This window comes from Sylvia atricapilla, chromosome 5, assembly GCF_009819655.1.
Source record: "Sylvia atricapilla isolate bSylAtr1 chromosome 5, bSylAtr1.pri, whole genome shotgun sequence".
Lineage (NCBI taxonomy): Eukaryota > Metazoa > Chordata > Aves > Passeriformes > Sylviidae > Sylvia > Sylvia atricapilla.
Genome location: NC_089144.1, coordinates 11,242,754 through 11,263,897, shown reverse-complemented (window position 1 = coordinate 11,263,897; position 21,144 = coordinate 11,242,754). Strand labels below are relative to the sequence as shown.

The window sequence follows — 21,144 nt, the reverse complement described above, 5'->3', positions numbered from 1 at the left end:
AGGCACTGAAGATCACCTTTTCTCATGCATCTTCAAGCCTTCCTTGTTAACAGCAAATAATGCTCCTAGAGAGCAGCCCCTTCCTTGCCAGCTCAGTGGTGTTCTCAGGGTTCACCAAAAGTTTAGGGACAGGTCTTATTATTTTATCAATTGCAGGATAAATATTGTGCGTGATATTGAGATTCCTGTAAGAGGTTTCATTTGTCAAGATAAGCGTATACACCAGTATTACACATATGAAGTGACCATAACCCAGGTCACTCATAATCAGATAGGGAAAGATGGTTTATGATTACAAACAACCTTTAAATACTGCAGGTCACGTATTTGCCATACAAAGGTAGTTTTGAAAGAGACTGAAAATAAGGATTAATAGTTGGCTCAAAGTAAAAACTGATATATTAGGGAACCCAATTTTTGCAAAAGTTTGTTGTAATAATATTTTAGAAGGGAGAGGCTAAGTCCAAGCTTTATCTCCAAATAAAGCAAAAAAACGTTTCAACCTGTGTCTATTTCTTTGTTTGCAAGGCTAATGGCTTGGTCCTTAAGAAGCAGAGTGGAAGTGCCAAATGTTTGTAATATTCGAAGGTGTATTCCTTCTTGGAAGATTAAAAGTACCCTTCCCCCATAAACCAATTGTGGTTTAATGTAAAATAGCATGGAGGTTAGATTTTTTTAGAAAATTAGGAGGGCAGAAGAATAGCTAATTTGCTCTAGTAATGACAGAAGATCTTTGTGACAATGGCATGAAAGTTGAAGGGGAAGCAATTTTAAAGTAGGATTGTGCTTTACAAGCATTACTATTTATCCAGTGTATGATACTGACAAAATCATCCAGTATTCAAAGGAACGTGAAGGAATTTTCATAGCAAAGCTGAAAAGCGGGAGGTTTCCTTATCAAATTACTCTCATTTTCAAATACTGTTAAACAGCCAGAAATGATCTAGTAATACTAAGCCATAAGCAGAGAGTCACGGAACAAAGTTTTTCAAGGCACTATTTTCCATGAACAATTTTCACGTTGTTACACACATGGCTCCAGGAGCACCTGCCCTGGAGGCCGGGCTGAGTGTTTTGATGCTCATCACAGCATCTTCAGCTGCACAGAGGCCCTGCAGAGGAGCGAGGGATGGGAAGCACCTGCAGTGCTGAGCCTGCACAGCCCATACACACCAGTGCCTCCAGTGGTGCAGGAGAACACCTAAGGAACAAGCATAAGCACAACAACTTGCTCACCTCACACCTTGCTTCCTCAAAGCCTTTCCCTTCTCCCCATGGGATTTTATGTCTCTTTCTTCCTGTGTTTAGCTCAGTTGCTAATCTCTCAGTACTATGAGTCACCTTCCACCAGAGTGGCCCATGTGAATGAGAGATCATGTAGAACCCTGGGGAAGCCCAGGGATGCAGCTGAGGGGAAAAAGGCTTAGATTTGGAGTGAGAAATAGAGAATATTTCAGCTAATGAATCAGATTAATGTTGTGTGGCAGCTGAGTCCAGAGGCTTTTGTGCAACATCCTGCAATTCCCAAGCTGTTGAATCAGATGTTCTGGCCTCAGAGAGCCCAAAGGCGTTGCTTTAAATATCTCAATTAACAATCCCCCTGAACATTAAGGAAACTGCTAGACATGTCAGTGTTGGATCTTGGAGAAACATAGTGATGGATGATTAAGACAGTTGAAGTAATCAAAATTTTCTGCACACTTGGGCACAGAGTGTGTGAGTGTAAATATCACCCCATCCCTGGACCAGCACTGAGTGATGCTGCACGACAGACAAGTTCTTCTCATTCAGAAAGGATACTGCACATAAATGTTGTCCTGTGTGCTGAAAATGCCTTACTAACTACCTTTTCATCCTAATTAAGCCCTCTTCTCAAGTGCACCTTCCCCACCGCCTTGGCCTTTAAAGAGTAAAACTACCAAATGTATGATGCATGAAGGAAACCACACAGAATACCAACTAATGAAAAATTCACCAGTCTGTTCCCCTGATCACAGAGTTTAAAAGGATCTGGAATTCATGGTGAAACCAGAATTTAGCTGCAGAATTTTTGGCTTCATTTCCTAGTTCTCTACTGTCTACGTACCTGCAAACACAAAATTCCATCTGATAATTAGTGGCAAGAGAAATTAAAATGTGCGCTCTTTAATGAGGCCAAAGCTATGTGACAAATTTAACATAAAGACAACCCCAAAAGCCTAGAGCTGAAGCTATTACATGGGTGATAGAAAGTGGTAATCATTCTTTGAAAAAAAAAAAGCAATTCCCTTGGATCAATCCCTAAATAGGGTTATGATTAAATCGGACATTTGGGAATAAGCTGGAAACTGGATTCCAAAGCCAAGTATTGCTGAGCTCAGCAGCAGTCCCCTGGCTCACGCTGGCTTCTATCAGTTACAAAACCAATCTGCATTGTATTTCAAACTCAACGCAGGCACATGGGGAAATATGATACGTTTTCAACTGGAGGCTGAAATTTGATTTACTTGGATGTGCATCCACCTCTCTTTGCTCCATCCTACTGAGGATTTTACTGGTATGGATTCAGGAATTCTTAAGATGTGTTTCATGAAAATCCTGTCATATGGAGTATTTCCTGCTCAGCCTTTTCTTACCCCTTTTTTATTTGACCTTTCCCATCTGATACGCACAAATGCTCCTGGTGAAATATCAAGTCTCATTTTGAAAGTTCTGGGAGCCTGCACCGTTCTGCAGTTCCCCTGCAGCAGACACCAGGCACAGGGCTGTGACAGCAAACACACACCTACCAGCCCATACCCTGCTAACCACCCTGGGTCACTGCAAGAATAATCCAAAGAAGATTTTTTGCAAATTTTCGTGAAAAGTGCAATTCCTCCATGATCACAAACTTAAAGCTTTATAGAAGTCACCTTGTGCTTCTGTTGGTGAGCAACACATCCCAGTGGATCAATGAGCTGCTGCCCTTCCACTGTCTGAATGAAGCTGCAGGGCAGCAACAGGCTGGTTTTCATCTGAAGCACCCAATATTTATGCAGTAATTCAGTTGAGGATTGGATACATTTTTCTGGCTTTTAAAATCCAGTAATTCAAAATAAAAGGATAGATACCAGTGCTTTGATGTATTAACATTGCAGTCAGTTTCAGGTACTGATGACTTCCAATACCCATATGAACAATTTCAGGTAAAAACCAAATTTAAATGATGTATTTCTGAGCCTTCGAGGATTTTGATTTCCAATCTATTAAAAAACCCAAGCTGTTTTCCAAGCTACATGATTGTTCTTATTTTCAACTGAGATTTCCAGAGTTTAATCATATATCTCTTCAGTTGCTTTTGGAGAATTACTTTTTTAAAAATAGGAATATGATTTGGAAACACATATCCAGGGGTCCACAGAGGAAGCAGGCTACATTTCCTGCTTGAGTTTTTATTGAACCATTTATATCAAAAGAACATTTTCCCTTCATATTCTGAACACTGAGATACGAGTTGACAAATCAGGTGTATTCCAAATTTGCCCTCAGCCCCAGCCACACTCTCTACCCTAATTTATAGCCACAAATGCACAGTAAAATGTGCAATAACTCACAGTATTCTAATACAGCATACAACCACACAGTTAATAATATGGACTTAATAGCATTTAGTCTTCATCTGCCTTACCTATTCTCTTTGTACAAATGTGTTAAAAACAGCACTACCTAGGTGTAACTTGGAATATATCAGAGAGGTTAAATGATAAAAGCCTTCCTTTTTTTTTCTTTTTCTTTTTTTTTTTTTTTTTTTTTTTAAACTATAATCACACGTCAGAGAAAGAGCAAGAAATTATAATAAACATCAGGTTATAAAATGGGAATAAAAACCAAAACACGAACATCATCAGCGTATCCACTCGAGTTTTTCATTTCCAAAACTTAAAACAGCAGCTCCTTATCAGGAAATGAATAAATACACTGCAGTTTTAAAAAGATTTTTTAATCCCTCATGTTGATTATAATGTCAACCAAAAAAGCAACCATGAACTTTAGGGCCATTTTCTTTTGCAGAAATTACTTTTTGCACTTTCTTGGATGAAAGGGTAATCTAAACTTACCAAGGGAAAATTGAAGGATGGATGCAGTAGTTGTGTTAAGGCCAGTGGTGGTCTATGGGAAGAGAAGTAAATATTTTTGTTAGATCAGCAAAGCTATACATTCATCACTTTTTTTTTCTTTGAAAGCATGGAAAATCTCTAGACACCTACATCACCAGTGCATAGGACTGTTAATCACCAGCCCTTTCAGGCTGAGTGATCATGGACATTTCTGTTATGTCATTCTGATTATTGAAATCTCATCATATGTCAAAGCCAGATTTTTTTTCCACCATACTAATGTCTAGGCAAAAAAAAAAAAGCCCATTTATGTGCAACAGACTACTCTTTAGAAGATTGAAAAAATGAACTCTGTGGTTTAAAGTCAGTTTAGTGTGAATTTGTATATATGGAATGGTTCTCACTTTTCCCAGAACAGAACAAAACCTAAAATTTATCATAAATATATAATAAAAATAACTAAAAATAAAATAATTAAGTAACACTAAAATATTGAACTATTAAGAGGAACAAAAGAACTTAAATCTTGCACACCAAAACAAACAAAAACCCTTGGTGATACTATACAGTATGTACAGTGCAATGCTGTAGCAGAATCTACCCACTGCTGACATCCAGCCAAGACCTGGAAAGAGAAACACCAGCAGCTCACCCTGTATTCAGTAAACCACCCTCCTGTGAGGCCTCTCTTTCACCCTTCTTTGAATGCCTCCATATTTCAGCAGTTCAAATTAGAATGGTTCTCCTGAAAATGCTGTGCTGTGAAGGACACCTAATTGTTTTCCATTTATTTTGAATGTTGGATTTAACAATACTGCTACGTAACAAGCAAGGCATCCAAGAGCAAAAGGGACTGGACTTCTTCCAGTGCCAGTGCACACCTAGCTGAGCCATTCATTAAATGATGCCTTTGAAAGTAATTTATGGAGATCTGCATGAGCTGGCATGAGGTTTGGGGGTGTTTTGTTTCTTTTCTACATACATATTACATACAGAAAAGAATTCCTTATAAATATTAAGGGGAACGGGATCTTCACTGAAACACATTGAAGATTAGCTGATAGAAAGACTACATGTCCCAAAATGTAATTTTAATTTTTAATCAAGAATAGGAAAGCTGCATTTACATAAGCCCTTTAAAAATACAGTCACATTCCCATTTAAGTCATTCTGCCAGGATCGATTCGGTATTAGGTATCACACTTAACCTGCCAAATAATAAATCACTTTCTGATTTGAGTTAAGGGCACCTACTACATTAGTTTTCATTCAATTAATTGTGTTGTGCAAGTTATAATTTAAAAACAAAATCTTTATTGAGGTTCAGTAGCTCATATCACCAAGAAATTAAACATATTGGTTATCACAGAAGAGACATTCATGTAGACTTAGACTGTGCTGTGAATCATTTTATCAATGCTTTGGGAAAAAGCACTAGATTTACTAACAAGCTTTGCAAAATTCTGCATAGGACTGCTTAGTTCAGACACTGCAGAGAGCACAGTAGGGAGCCTTTATCTTCATATTTTCCTTTGCTTGCAACATCTCTGATGCTGTACACCTTCCCAGGATTTTGCCAGCAGTAAATTCTCACCAACAGACAGAGACAGCTGGTATTAAAACACCCTCTGCCTGCATTAACAGGTGGGTGTTGGAAATCAGGAGAAAAGAAGGATGTCACGGTAGCAAATCAGCTGCTACAGCTGCTGATGTAAAGTATTTTGCAAATTCAACTCTTAACTAAGTATTTTAAAGCAGTAATTCATGTAGTAGGGGCTGTTAGCGGGAACAGAGATTTCATGATCCATTTCAGGCAGGGCCAGAATAGGATTGGAGAGACAAATCATGGAAACAAAGCAGGTATTGAAATTTGTGACAGAAAGAGGTGTGTTGTGAAATTGCCAAAACAACTACAAATGAGAAACAAGCTGGTTTAAGACAATAGGCATTTAACTGTATGTCCATAATCAAAAATAAAACTAGATCACACCTCTGGCCTCAACACTCTTGTGCTCATCCATAATGCTGAGCCATTAGCATGTTACTGCAGAAGGGTTTGATTTTTCTGCAACACTGGCATAATATTTATAAATACTTTAATTTTTAGGCTGTTCATAAGCATGACTTTTATTTTTTTTTTCAGATGATTATTTAATCACACCACTTTGGTAGTGTAACAATTTTTTTCCAAATTCCTGATGCCATGGTAGTGCCACTTTACCACACAGCAATATGATAAATGCAGTGCAGGACTGGATTTTGAAGCCAATTCCTGATTACTAAGGATAGTCTAAATTGGATATCAGCAGGGAGAAGACAGCTAATGAATGACAGTTCAAAACCCTCAGAGCTGGGACCCTGCGTTTGTTAAATGTCATAAATGGATTTTTCCAAGTAGTGTCACCTAGAGTCAGTACTACAACTAAGAATGGATGTAAAAATGGGAAAAGCACCCCAGTGGTGTGACTTCCCTTTTGCATAGAACATAAACCAATGCATAAATTCTCAAGGCAGTTACCAAAGCACAGCACATTCAAACAGGATGTGAAGTAGCAGAGAGGCCATTTGACATCCCTGAGAGGATTCCCTGGCTGCAGCTGGCTGCCAGGGAAATTCTCCTTTTATCTGAAAAATATCTGATTCAGTTTTATATGTGTTTATGACTTTTATGCACCACATCAGCAATACCTACATTGCATTTGTGTGATTCTGGTCCCAATTAAGGAAGTAAAATTAACCCTGTGAAAAGAATTGTCAGTGTCTGAAATGAAGGAAAGATGCCTGGCCAAAACCACTTCTGTTTTATGGCCCTCTTCCATGTTTGCTCTTCAAATAGCTCTAATCAGCCTCTTCCTCCATTCAGAAAACTGTTGAAAACATGAAAATTAATTTTGAATTACACAGGCTTCGATCCGGCCTTTTAATTTTTAGTTCTTTCCAAAGCTCCCCTTTTATGTACACAATTGCAGCTAGCTGCCCAGCATCAGCATGTGGGCATTGGTTTATGTATTGCAATTAATTTTCCACACCCAGATGACCTCAAGTTAATGCAAATTGCACCATGTTGTTTCTTACAGCAATTTTATGACCAAACTACCCCCCAACAAAATTAATTCTGTTCAATTCATCATGACTCAATCTGTTACATACACTTCCCTGTGACTGGCAGGTACTTGCTCCAGGCTGCATTTAAGCCTGTAGGATTCATTGCTCATAAGTGATGTTTTACAACCAAATTAACATTTGTCAACAGGGACAAGAATAAACGGGACAAGACTAATAAAATAATAAAAGAAAAATGAACCCTGTCTATATTTAATTGTTGGATATAAAAAGAGAATGATGCCAGTTCCAAAACACAGTTCTATGTCCTTGGCTTTTCAGTATTTCAGAGACACTTTAAATAACTTGAATACATGCTGGATCAAGAAACTGCTCCTTGCCAACTATTGCAATAACCTTTGGTTAGCATCTACAGTTTCAAAGTGCTGGGTGTACTTCTATGGACCTATCAGCTTGTTCAAGAGCATCCCTGCTAAATACCAAACTTCCAAAGCACAGCAACATGCCTGCAGCTGGCACAGCTGCACAGCCTGCAGCCCTGGCAGAGGAGGCAGCCTTCACTTACCATTTCTCTGGGACCGTATGGCTCACAGAACGTGGCGGCGTTGCCGTGCATTATCACTCCACAGTGCTCCCCAACCTCGCAGTTACTGCACTCAGACCTGCAGGGAGAGCAGCACACCGTGTTCAGAATGGAAACCAGAGACCAGGTGTTTGAGGCAGTGTGAACTGGAAAATCAGACTGATGTGTCTTGGTGCTGAAATTGGACTGCTTGTTATCATGGTGCTGAACACAAAGGTTGGGCAGCTGTAAGTATGATCCAGTGGGGCTGCCTCTTGTGGAAGGCACTGGTGATTCAGTACTTGCCCTCTGCAAACTGCCCCTCCTCTAATGTGAGCTGTCCCTGCTTCACATCTCACCGTGGGAAACCAGGTTTTGGTTTATTTTATGTATAATTTACCCTGAAGCTACTCCTCTTACAAAATCCTTGTGAAAATTTGATTTACCATTTGTAAACCCACCATCATGGAGTTACCATAAAGAACAGCTGAGGACAAGCAGCTGGGATCAGCTCCCCTCCTACTTGTAGGGATATTTCCCCAAAGGTCAGGCTTGAGGATGCAGTGTAACATGGCACTTGCTGTTGCTTCTATTTGTATTTGTCATATTCCATATTCCTAGTAGTGGAGTTTCCACTCTGCTCACCTTTTAGGGGAAAAACTATGAAGAAATTCTCAGAGAGAATGGTGAGTGCTCAGAGAGGCTGGTAAGTGCTGCAGAGACAATTACACCTGTCCTGATATTTTTTAATTTAATGTGGAGGCTTTTGTGGGCAGCCTGACTGCAGAACATAGGGGAAAGGCTGCCTCCCCCACCTTCTAGGATTGGGGTGTCAGATCTTGGTATGAGGACCACATTTTCAAAAATATTGGATATACTCCTGGTCCCCAACAAGCTGTTTGCAGTGGTGCTGACCAACATTGCCTTTGGGCATCCAAAGCTCAACATCATCAAACCAACAGGGAAACGTTTATTCCAAAAAAAAAACCTCTGACATAAAAATGCTTGAGTTGTTTTTCCTGTATGAGCACATCAGTGAAGTAATTCAGCAATTCACACTGATAGTACTTAGGATTTTAAATTTAAGTAGCGAAATAAGATATTCTAATGAAGTAGTCTAGTTCAAATCAACATCAGTGAATTAATATTTACTTACAGAAGTCAGAGTCAGCAAATAATTTTATTTCTCAATAAAAGGCAAGAATAGAGCATGTGAGTGAATAAAATGGCACTTTTTGAGAAAGCACAGAAGCAGAGTTCACAGAGGACATGTTTTGTTGCTATCTAAATTCCAGTTGATCCTGAGGTTCTGACATTTGAAGAGCAGAGAGAGAGGAACTAGAATAATTCCTGGGATTCTGGCTGTTATAAAAATTATTTTCATTGTCTGCCCCTACATTTTTGAATTTTATAGTGGTGCATGTACCTGGACTCCTGATATGTTCAAAGAAGCAGACACAGAAGGAAAACTTTGCCTTGAATACTTTGTAGAGACCACTTAGTCCTTCCTTAAAAGTCAGGCTACATAACCCAAGGGATATTTTAATTCTGTAATTCTCGTATTTCAATGAATAAAAAGTGATTCATCTGCTCTACTTCTGTAATGTGGTCTATTAAATATTGTGTGGAAATCCAGAAACACTGTCCTGCTAATACAGCAGCTCCATCATTGGTTGTCTTTACTAGGATGACTCCTCTCATACAAAATTGGATGGCTGTTGATAATCCTGATTCAAACCTGTGTGCTCTCTTTGAAGTGCATTACCTTTGACAATAAACTGCTCATTAGCTTGACAAGAACGCATGAAGAGCAAGATAATTGATCTGCTGTTCCTCAGATCATCGTCATAGTACTGCGTGTTTAGAAACGATCCAATTTGCTCCTCTCCTGGTGCAGACAGGAAGGTTAATTTCTTTTCTATTTATACAAACAGAACACACTATTAATTGCCCTGGCTGGGTGCAGCTTTCTACATTATCTTTTTCACCTAAAATCTTAGTACATTAAAATCACTTCAGCTTTCTCTTCACAGCTGGTCCTTGCTGCCGCTGCTGACAAGTGTCACATTTATGGAGATGACTTCTCCACAGACTTGCCACCTCTCTCATCTCTGGCTTAGAAAGTCCCACCTCTCTCTGCTATTGTTCTTCACTTTGCTGAAGGGGAAACATCTGCTGTTTCCCCACCCCTATTTGTCATTTCTTTTCCCTCTACAATACCTGAGTATGTGGACATTATATTGACTGATGTCTTTTGTGATGTCTGAACCATAAAGAAGATAAACATCTCAAACTGCCAAGAGATTTTTAAACATAAATCCTTCTGAAGTTTAATCCCACAGTTTTAGTGCAATTTGGAAACCACTTTAGGACCTCTCTCTCCTGTCACAAAGCTTTCCTCAGCCTCTTTGCCACTGGAAATATCACTGCACCTGTACATTCCTCATATGCCATGAAGAAGTGATGACCAAGAGAATCTTTGTTTCTTATTGATTGATTTTACATGCTCAGCTATTCTTCATGTCATCTTTGACAAGTGTGCCTTCCGTAAGTGACTGCTGTTTGGTGGGCTGATAGGCTTTGAGATGAAACATGACATCGGATCAGGAAGGAGAGTTTAGCCAGCAATACACTTCTGTACTGCTTCTTTCTCCTTTAAATGTACTGAACCCCCTGGTTTCTCCAGTCCTACTATTAAAACCATTTTATACAGAAACATGCGTTAATGCCAGCATTTATTCTTTAGTAATTTATGCATCTTCTTAACATTAGCTTATTTATTGTAGGATAAAATAGAAATTTTTTTAGATTTTTTTCTTGTTTAGCCTGGTTTAATTGTTTTATAGCAGCTTTTTAATGCTCTCCACTGCAGTTTTATGAGGTTATATGGAGGCAAGATGGTCACAGGAACAGGTGCTCAATGACCTAGACAGTCTTCTTCATACTACACATATTGGACCTCTACTCATTCAGCCACTCCCTGGCAAGTGGTACCTGGTGCAGACTTCCTTTCCCTACTGAAGAAATCAGTTACTTCCATGGTTCTTGAGCTTTCTGCTCCAACAGTGTCCTGTCAGTTTTCAGAAAGTCTCATGGACATTAATTGCTTGCATTATTTCAATTTTCTAATAGAAAAATGTACTAAACACTTCTAGTTAGTTCAATAAGTCAGCAGTGGCTGGCTGAGCATGGACATTGGTGCTGCATTTACAGTGGTGTGGGAATCACTCACCTATCTTAACTTCCACAGCTAGTACATGTCAGATACATAACACTTTGAATGGTTTATGATTTATGATTGTGTGAAGCTTTTTTTTTTTTTTTTTTTTCCACAAGAAAAGAGATCTTTGTAAGGTTGGTGGCGAATAAAACCCAAGTAATGAGGAAATCTTTGCTCTAAGTAAGCAGGCTTTGAGCTATGGGTTGGGGACTTGGGGAATGACTGTATTCTGACACTGGAAGAAAATATTATAAACATTAGTTGGACACACCACACAAGAAAATTCTCATAGTGCATCGTTTCCCAAGAAAATGAGAAACATGGGACATGCAAAAAAGTCCTTCTTTTCTGTTCTATGTTTCTTCTATGTTCACATAAGGATGTGTCCTCTCCTGTTGCCTCCTCCTCCACCTGTCCCTTTCCCACTTCTGCAGTTTCTCCTATTATCTTTCAGTCACCAAATTTTGATTTAGATCAGGACCTGTGGTGCTGTGACTTTTCTTTTACAAAGAACCTTTTCCCAACCTTCCCTTTCTCTTCCTTCTGCAGCTCCAAAAACTCTCGTGGCCACTCCTTCCCTGTTTCTGAGCCTCCAAAGAAACAGATGGCTGCAGGGAAAGATGTGTCTTATAATGCATTTTTGAAAGAGCAGGCAGTCACTCTCAAAATCATACAGTGCCCTTGTGCAAAATAGCTATTTGATGTGAGGCTTCTCCCAGCAATGGAGTGACACACAGGCTCTGCTGGGACTCATAAAATTGGACACACAGAGAGGATATAAACTGCTTAGCTGCTGCACTTGGATGGTACATCTCTGCCAGAGCTCCACATGCCAGAAGGACAATCAGGAGGAGTGGGAAAATATTAATCTCTTCCAAGCCAGTGTTAGGTAGGATTTGGGAAGAAAAGACAGGAGGAAAATACAAACACTTCTCTTTTCATCTAGGCACACAAATAATGGCTTCAGAAATGATTAGAGTGGTGGGTGTAAGTGGCCCCGTGGCACAGCCCTGCCTGCAGAGGCAGCTGCTCTGCACAGACCAGACCGAGCAGAGCTGGAAACACTGCTCTAGCACTCACTGCAATTGGTTGTGGTAAAGATGGGATTTTAGCAGCTGCCAGGGGAAAAAACACAATTTTAGGGTGGATGGCAACAACTGTTAATAATTCCTGATTTTACTCCCACTAGACAATCAAATGAGAATGAGCTTTCTGCCACTAAGTGGGTCTTCACTGGAGGCAGAGCTACTGCAGAAATTCTTTGTGCTGAAAAGCTCGTGATACCTCGTTATGGTTTTCTTTTATTTGTGCTCCACTTCTGTTTAGCATTGCTGAAAATGCTGGCTTTCTGCTATTCCAGGAAAATCTGTCTCAGGATTGTGATGAGTTTTGGGACTCTCTCCTAGCACCTCTCTGTTCTGACTCACCAAGGAAGGTGGTGAAATTTATTCCAGAGGGACCAAATTCAAATCCTGGGGACAAAAGGAACAGAAGACTGGGGGCTCTTTTAATCTGAAATTTCTCTGTTGAGGCTTCTATAAGCAAGGATGAATTTAAAGTTGAGAGCAACGGACAAATTATGGAGGCTCCCAACAGACAAGCCCTCTGTGAGTTATGAGGCATCTGCAGGGAAATAATGCCTCTTCTCATTTCTTTCCACTCAAGTCCATTTAACACACTGCTGCTAAAGCTATCTACCTTGGCAGCTATTCTGCAACCCATTAAGAGTCCTTGATCTGTTCATACCCATAAAGAAAGAGAGGATTTTAGTATTGCAGTTGTAGTATTGCAGGTCCTTAATGCCTCAAGTCCACAAAAAACATTTAAAGAGCCAATAGAAAAGGAACAAAAGGAGCAAAAAATTGTAGGCACATATTAAAAACTATTAAAATGAGTATGTACAAAATAAAAAACAAATCCACAAAATTCTGTAAACTACAGCATTTTTACATAAAATGTTTAAGCTATGAATGACCTGCACAGATGGAAAGTTGTGACAGTCCTTAATAAAAAGGAGAATTAAGTCAAATGTCACAGAATGAATGTATTAGCTAACAAACACAGGTAAGTGCTAAAATGCTCCTCAGGGATTTATTTGATCACGATAAACTAATCCAGTAAAATATTTCTGTGTCTTGTATGTATTAAAACAATAAAAAGTTAGTTGTATTTATGAAATAGGATTGAAAGAAATAGAAAACTCAGAAACAATCTTATATATAAAAAAAGGAAGTTCCAACCTTCAAAACTTTATATTAAGACCAAGAGATGTGTTTATCTGGGTATTATATACTGTATATATGCTTGTTATACAGAATAGAATCAGTTTGTTACTAAGAGAGATGTATAACTTCCTCCTTGGGGACGTTGTACACATTTATCATATGAGATTGTCGTCCATCTTTATGTGATGGTAAAATTATTAGTATTTAAGATTCAGAGGTCTGTCTATGAGCTATCTTTGCTAAAAGAACACTTCTTTTGACTAAAAGCTAACAGTCTGCCACTGTTTCCAAGTCCTCTCTTCTGAGCTAAGGGAGCACTGGGAGGTTGCTCCTATAGGCTCCACCAAAAATCATCTCTCCGTATGGTCCTGTTACTTACTCTTGGACAACTTAGGACTGTGGTAGTGACTTAAGGAGTCCACCCCTCCCAGGGATCAATATTTGACTTTATTAATGTTGAAGTGATTATTTTTCCTCAACTCTTCCCATGTTTTCTGAACCAGTGGGTTCAGACAACAAAGGAAGAGTTGGTTGGCTGGGTTGGGTCTCTGCAGTGGCTTGGCAGAGAAAGGGGGAGCAGAGGGAGAGATGGTGTGTGAGAGCTCTCTCACTGTGGTCACAGTTCATAAAGCTGCTGCCTGACCTGTCCTAAGTTATACCAACCCTACTCTGCATGGGAAAAGTGAGATTCCTCTATAGAACCTACTGGTGAAAGAATAACACATCTTATGCTGACTGTTTCAGACATAGACTGTGATAATATGAATGACCCTATTCAGGAATCCCAAAACCCCCCAACAATTTGGAGTTGCTGTATGGAACTGAGAAATTAAGTGTTTTCCCTCTTACACAATACAAAACTTTTGAAAAAGTGTGCCTTCCAAAAAAAAAAAAAAAAAAAAAAAAAAAAAGGAAAAAAATTCAACCTCTAACATTTTCATCACATGGAAATTAGACAGAGGTACTTAGTTCCAGTTGGGTTTTTTGGAGGGGTTTTCTCACACTTTTTTAAATCATTTGGAAGCATCTCATTTCGGTTGGGAAGGAATTATTGCTATAGCTAGCTTCACCAAAAACATGTACAACATGAAATTAAAGAAGAAAAATCAAAACAACAAAGTTTTTAATTATTGAAATTCTTCTCCTTTTTGATGAAAAGCTGTGTTTTCAGGAAACCAAAATCTTCATTCATAAATATTCACTGAGCTCAGCTCTAGTCCTTCTATTTTTGGATTAGTTAAAAATTTGAAATTAACAGGAATTTGTCACCCACTTCAATGTGCTTAGAATTTCTCAGTCACTCATTAATAAGTTATTAATAAGCCAAAATATTTAGGTCCTAATGAAGCAAACCAACACTTTGGTTTATACTTAATTTTATTCAATAAACGTTTGAATTTGCTCAAATGCATACAAAGGAGTGCAGAAACTCACCACATGGTAGGATTCAATTCTTGCTGATAGTAAGAGTCAAAGTCATCTCGTAGGATAATGCTGTCACTGTGCATTTCAGCTGCAAAGAAAACAAAGCAGTATATGAAAAAAAAAAAAGAACACAGCGCAATCATCCCATGCTTTCTAAATGTTGCCTTACCTAGAGCTAAAGTAATGCATTGTAAAATATATTTTAGATTTCTAAAAATCTGCTTTTCAGGTTATGCTACATGTGAAAGCCAAGGATTCTCCATTACAGGTTTTTTTTCTTTTACTATGGATCACAGTACCACAAAAATTTAAGAGGTGCCTCCATCATGAAAGTGCAATGGATGGATTTAGAAAGATGGAGTCATCAAGTACACACTAAATCTTTTAAGAACTTTTGTTCCAAATTGTTGTTTTTCTGAATGTTTAGAAAAAAACCCACTTCCAAATCCAGATTTTGCAAACATAGGCACAAGAATGGATGAGAAGTCCTAGTGAGTATATTATGGCTTTTATAGTCAGGGGATTTATTTTTACAACTCATAAGCAAAATCCATGAGCTCACTGGAATTTCTCTGCTGCTATCAGCACACCTGGCAGTAAAGGTCATCTTATCTGAGGAGCATAAGCTGTGAGTTATGTTATGCAAATATTTCTCACTACTGTTCTGCAAACTTCAGACTCCAATATTCCACCTAGATTTACATTTATATATGATGTCACATTTATGTATGATGTGCAATAAACTCACTTAAGATCCCCAAACTTTGGTACCTGTGAATTGTGTTGGACAGACCCTTCTCTACAAATACTTCCATTAAATGAATGCAGTAACTGTCACCTGCTATTTAAACTGAGGAAGGATGCCAGAATCTGCCCTGAACGAATCAAATTGCAGCACAAGGGTTGGTGGGTGCAGGGCTGGGGAGCAGGAGCAGCAGTGCTTTGCTCCAGGGTCCACCTTGGAGGTACACTGGGACAAAATCTTCCTCAGAGTAAACGTGTTCTGGTGTGAGATGTTGTCCCACAGTGAAGGTTATGGGTCACAGAATCAGAGAATAGTTTGGGTTGAAAAGGACATTTAAGATCATCTAATTCTAACACCTCTGATATGGGCAGGGACACTTCCCACTGCTCCAGGTTGCTCAAAATCACATCCAGCCTGGCCTTGAACACTTCCAGGGATGGGGCATCCACAGCTTCTCTGGAAACCAATTCCAGTGTCTCACCACTCTCACAGTAAAGATTTTTTTCCTGACAGCTAATCTAAACCTGCCTTCTTTCATTTTAAAGCACTTTATTTCCCTTTGTTCTATTACTACAAGCCCTTGAAAAAATCCTTCTCCAGATTTCTTGTAGCCCCTTTAAGTACTGGAAAGTGCTCTAATGTCTTGCTGAAGCCTTCACTTCTCCAGGCAGAACAATCCCAACTCTTCCAGCCTGTTTTCATAGCAGGGGTGCTCCAGCCCTGGTTCTCTTGCAAACAGATGCTCTAACACCTAACTAGGACCAAGAGGTCTGCAACATGACATACTCATGCTGCAAGGATTCAAAGGAAATAAAGAGCAATAAAAATCACAATGAAGAAACAACTAATCAGAATTAGACATAATTCAATCCACTTTATATTAATCTCATTTTTATTTGAATTCCTCAGACCTAGTTTCATACGACTTTACAGATTTTTTATTATAATCAAGTCAATGATTCTGAGTTTAAGTAGTAAGAATGACAAATCACTTACCTAGGTGCGGATGTAAGGGAGCCTCTGTCGGGGCTGCAGAAAACAAAGACACAGTGCATGAATATCTTCTGGGAACAGGCCTCAACTGCAGCATTAAAAATCAATTCAGCTTAAAACAAATTGTACAGTACATATTCTCTTAAATCAGCTATCCTGGTAGTCTAATTGTAAAAAAACGTGACAGACCCCAAACGTTACAAAAATAGTAGCAAACCAAAAATTGTTCTCTTAATTAAAATAAACATTAAAAAAAATGGAAGTTAGTTCTGGTTTTACAGTAAGGTAAAAAGATCAATTTTAGTCTAGAATTATGAGATATTGTTAAAAATAGTATGCATTAAATTCAATGGCTCAAGGACTGACAAAGAGAGTGGAAATTAGGCTCAGCAACAGAAATAGTCCAGGATAGACAAAAAATGCCATATTTTGATCTTTTATACTGCACTGAGCAACATTTTACTGGGCATATTATTGGGGACAGTAATCCAAATATTCCTAAGGCAACAAGTAACAGATTAACTCTGCAAATCATGGTGTCAAACACTTATATCAAATCATGCTTTTGCAAGCAATGTTGATCAATTCCCCAGCAGGTCTCTGCCTCCCAAGAAACACCAGAATGTTGTAAAGACACACTGCACGGTGTGTACATGTGAAATGGCACAAATTTATTAAGTAACCTTCTACCAACACTTTGCAACAGGACTCTTGGTGTAGCATTATTCAAATGGAACCAGACTGCATCTGAAAGGGCACAGCTACATAAAAATATATGGAAAAGTGTAGAAACTGGCTACACAGTGTGTTGGATACTCCATGGCTGCTGCTACACCCATAGCCTTTGGATCTCACATCCAAAGTGGGTTACATCTCTTTCATGAAGGCCAAAGGGGTGCATATAACCAGGCTCCTTGGAAGCAGCTCCCTATTTGTCTGTCAGTACCTCACCCATGGATCTGTATTTCCAGCTGTCTTTTAGACTTTGGTAAAATAAAACCATCCAAAAAAAGAGGCTTTTAAAGCCAGGATTCATTTGATGATTCTGTGTTTTTTGTTGGGCACTGACCTAAATCGTAGCAGTGCTCCTGATTTCTTCAGCGTATTTGCAATAAAACACTGAAGTACTGTAATTTCTATCATAACATCTGACAAATTAAAAATAGATTAAAAATAAACATAAAAATGAATGCAGCAATCTGTGTAGAGCTCTCACACATAGTCATCTGAATAGAAAGTCCAACACAAATTTCAAGAATTTTGTTTTTCTCTTCCTGCTTAGTCTTTAAATACTGGGTTTGCAAGGAAGCATGCCATTCTGTAAGGAAATTGCAACATTTAATGGAGAAGTAGGTGATGAAGAAGACTGAGCAGTCAACAAATGAGATGTCTGCAGGTCAGAAAATGATTTACCTTAGACAGAAAACTTCAATTTAACAGACTTACCAGTTAAAAGAGTGACACATTTTACACCATCTACTAATCATATAAATATATACATATATGTATATATATATATCTCTATCTCCCCTAACCTTATATACACATACACATACATATGTATATATAAACACATATATGTACACAGATACATATATACATAGGCATATATAGGTAGGTATGTATGCATATATAAGGGGTGTATGGGTATATATACATACACATAACACTGAAAACCACTGCTGAAAACTTTACTGCAGCTGAGACAAATGAAGCCTTAAGAAACCTTCTTAAATGTCTGTTGTTTTAGAAATCTGAAATATTTTTTCCTTTTGTGGCTAACTTCGTTCATTTTTATACAAGAAATTCACCCATGCTGCTTTGTCTTCCCTAGCAAAAATGTTAATAGTGGCTCTAGCAATGGCCAAGACCTCTCATCACGCTGGTACAAAATCTGGAGAAACACAACTCTTGCATGGTAAGTTTGGCACTGTCTCCAGAATAGTGCCTGGACTGCTCTGGTGAATCCTACAGTGAAAATGACTACATTTGTCCCTTGCAGCCCCAGGTATTGTTTTTCTCTGTGGCAATGTGTAAATTTCACCAGAAATATTTTAAAAATTATTTGCACAAATATATGAGTTGAAGTGGATTAACTGAATTATTTCCCAGAATGAGCAGCATGAACTCTTCTGTATTTCGCCTGCAGGAAAAGAAGCCCACTATGGCATGGGATCTGTAATACTGTAATACTCCTGTTCTAAAATAAAACCTCTGTCTCTGATGTTCTGAATACCCCCTTCTCAGCAGTTCCAGAGCAGTACTGAGGGGTGATCTGCTGTGGAAACAGAGTGGCTGGGAGCCATCCTGCCAGTGCTCACCTACGAGGAGCGTGGTCAGGCCAGGACACATCATGGGCAGACTCATCAGTTGCCCAAGCAAATTTCATTGGCCAGCTCAGCCCTCCAAATGAGGAAGGACTGTGTTATCATTCACCCTAGTGGTGTGGTATGGCTCTTCAAAAGAGGCTTTCTGTGGAAAGGGCTCCAGCCAGGGACACACACAGTCATGAAGGACGCTTCCTGAAGTTATTATGCAAAATTTCAACATTAAGCAAAAAGGCACAGGTATAGCACAAACTTGTAATTTTTTACATTTGACTTCATCATTATTCCATAAAACTGGGCTGTTTATGGGATTAAAAAATACAGACTTGGCATCCAAGATTTTTTACTGAAGCAGCTCTTCCACCATATGCATCGTACATCACAAAACAAAACTGCTTACCAATGGAATGAAAGGAAGGAAATTTGGCATGGGCATACTAATGCTACTGATCAATCATTTAAAAATTAGAGGTGGAACTAAGCAAACATTTCATGTTAGACAAAAAGATTGTTGTTACAAGTACAGACTTTATGTTGGGGCGAGGTTACGTTTCCTAAATCTTTACTGGATCTAAGAGGCCCAAGTATTTTTGCCTCAGGTATTCTGATTGTAATTCAAATTCCTGAGCTGAATATGATGAAAGACTGTGAAGGTACTATTTAATGAGTGATAAACTAAATAAATAGACTTTATTCTCTCTATAAACAATTTCTGCATTATGTTTTATATTTCATTATGTATATATTTCAAGGGTTGTATTTAAGGCCCACAAATAATAGAAATTCAAAACATAACACAAAACTAACTGTAGTTGTTTTAAAGTCTTTTCAGATCTGCCTTTCTAATAAATTTCTAGAACTACATACTTTAAAATAACATGGATTTTTCCATAAGCTGTACAATGTCGCTAAAGTCAAATGAAGTTTTTTTTGTACAATATGACAAAGCTTAAAGAAACTACACTGTGCAGAGTAACTATACAATGTAAAAAAATATAAATTTATAATTAAAAAGGAATTTTACAATATATCAGACTGAGAAGGAAAAAGAAAGACCGCCTCAGTTCACATTTTAAACCATTATTCATTTGTTAGATGTTCTTTAGGCACATGGTTGGATGCTTTTAAATTTAAAACCAGTATTTGTGCGGCCGCAAAATGCATTTTAGCTTGGATGAGAATGCTGTACCTTTTTAAAAAGTAAAGTAAATGAATTTATTATTTGATTTGAACTAGCACCCTGGGTATATACAGAGCTTGACAAGAGATTAATTGTACTCAGCAAAGAATGGAGGCACAGCTCAACTGAGGCCACAATGTAAGAGGCATCAGCAAATACAATATGAGGAAATGTGAAAAAATGTAGAGTGCTTGCCTTGTCTTACAAGACAATCCCTTTGGCAAAGAAAAGCAAAGAAAGTATGCAATACAAGTGATTCAGGGAGAGAAAGACCACAGTCAAACTGGAAGCATGAGAATCTTGAGGAAGCTAATGGGGAATTCAAAAGTCAATGGGGACATTGTGAGGCTCAGTGTCAATGGGATGAGAGAGGATGAAGGCATCTGGTGTAAAAGGTTAAATTTTTCTGTGGATGAAGTAAGGCTACTGAAAGGTTAATCCAATTTAAATATACCCCTTTTTGGTTAAACTGGAAGGGAAGGAAATATGAAAGAAGTGGGAAGGGAAAAAACTGGAATGTGAGGAGGAAAGGAACAATTTGTTGGTGGTCTTGTCAGTAAAAAAAAAAAAGAAACAAAATCATTAAGCATAGTAATTTTCTGCTACTTTTAAGTGACAGTAGTGTTCATTCACATAAAAAGAGCAAGCATAAGGCAAATTAAACACGTCTCAGAAAGCATCCATTTGTACTATTGACAGCGATATTCCATAAAGTTCTGGGGTCAAGACTGTGTGTAGGTATAGGTAGAAAATGCAGCATAAGAAAACAATTCATGACAAAGGAGGTGTGGAGAGAGGTATCTTCTGTTTTGCAGGTTATGAAGTCTAATCTCCTTATCATTAGCAGCCAGATGAAGATTAAAAAAAAGGAAATAAATGCTTTTAGACTCCCTCCAATACTTCCTCTTTACTGGTAAACAAAGATGCAATTGAATGATAGAGGCTGGGTATCCCCTAGGGAGAGTCAGTGTGTTGTCTGAGGGGTGTGTTATTCTTGCTGACACATGAACTGAGGAGCTTTACACCAGCTCTCTACTCCAGTCCTCTGCTCTGTAAAATACTGCTCTGAAAGCCTGTAAAATACAAGCCTGAGATCCTGAAATTTGTTTTGCATTTTTTTCCAGAGTGTTTTTTTAAATTTTACAAGGTGTAAAACACACCTAAAAGGTCTTGTACAAACATTCGGGCAAAAATTTTCAAATAAAAGAGAGTCTAGGTAAAGTCTCAGGATTTGCTTTCAGTATGGAGATATCTGTCTGACTATAGAGGGGTCTCTTTAGAAAGGAAACCCAGTCCTACAACATGTGGCATTGACCAGGAGCTTGCAG

At 38.5% G+C, this 21,144-nt stretch overlaps 1 protein-coding gene across 1 annotated transcript in view; it reads right to left on the bottom strand.

Annotated features, from left to right (window-relative positions):
• The window catches only part of RELN (reelin), a 287,001-nt gene that overhangs the window by 138,468 nt on the left and 127,389 nt on the right, over nucleotides 1–21,144 (bottom strand). The window contains exons 7-10 of the mRNA XM_066319238.1: nucleotides 16,313–16,345; nucleotides 14,581–14,659; nucleotides 7,705–7,801; nucleotides 4,077–4,128 (exon numbers count right to left, since the gene is read on the bottom strand). Of these exons, the coding sequence (XP_066175335.1) occupies nucleotides 4,077–4,128; nucleotides 7,705–7,801; nucleotides 14,581–14,659; nucleotides 16,313–16,345 (261 nt within the window). The remainder of the gene's footprint in view (nucleotides 1–4,076; nucleotides 4,129–7,704; nucleotides 7,802–14,580; nucleotides 14,660–16,312; nucleotides 16,346–21,144) is intronic.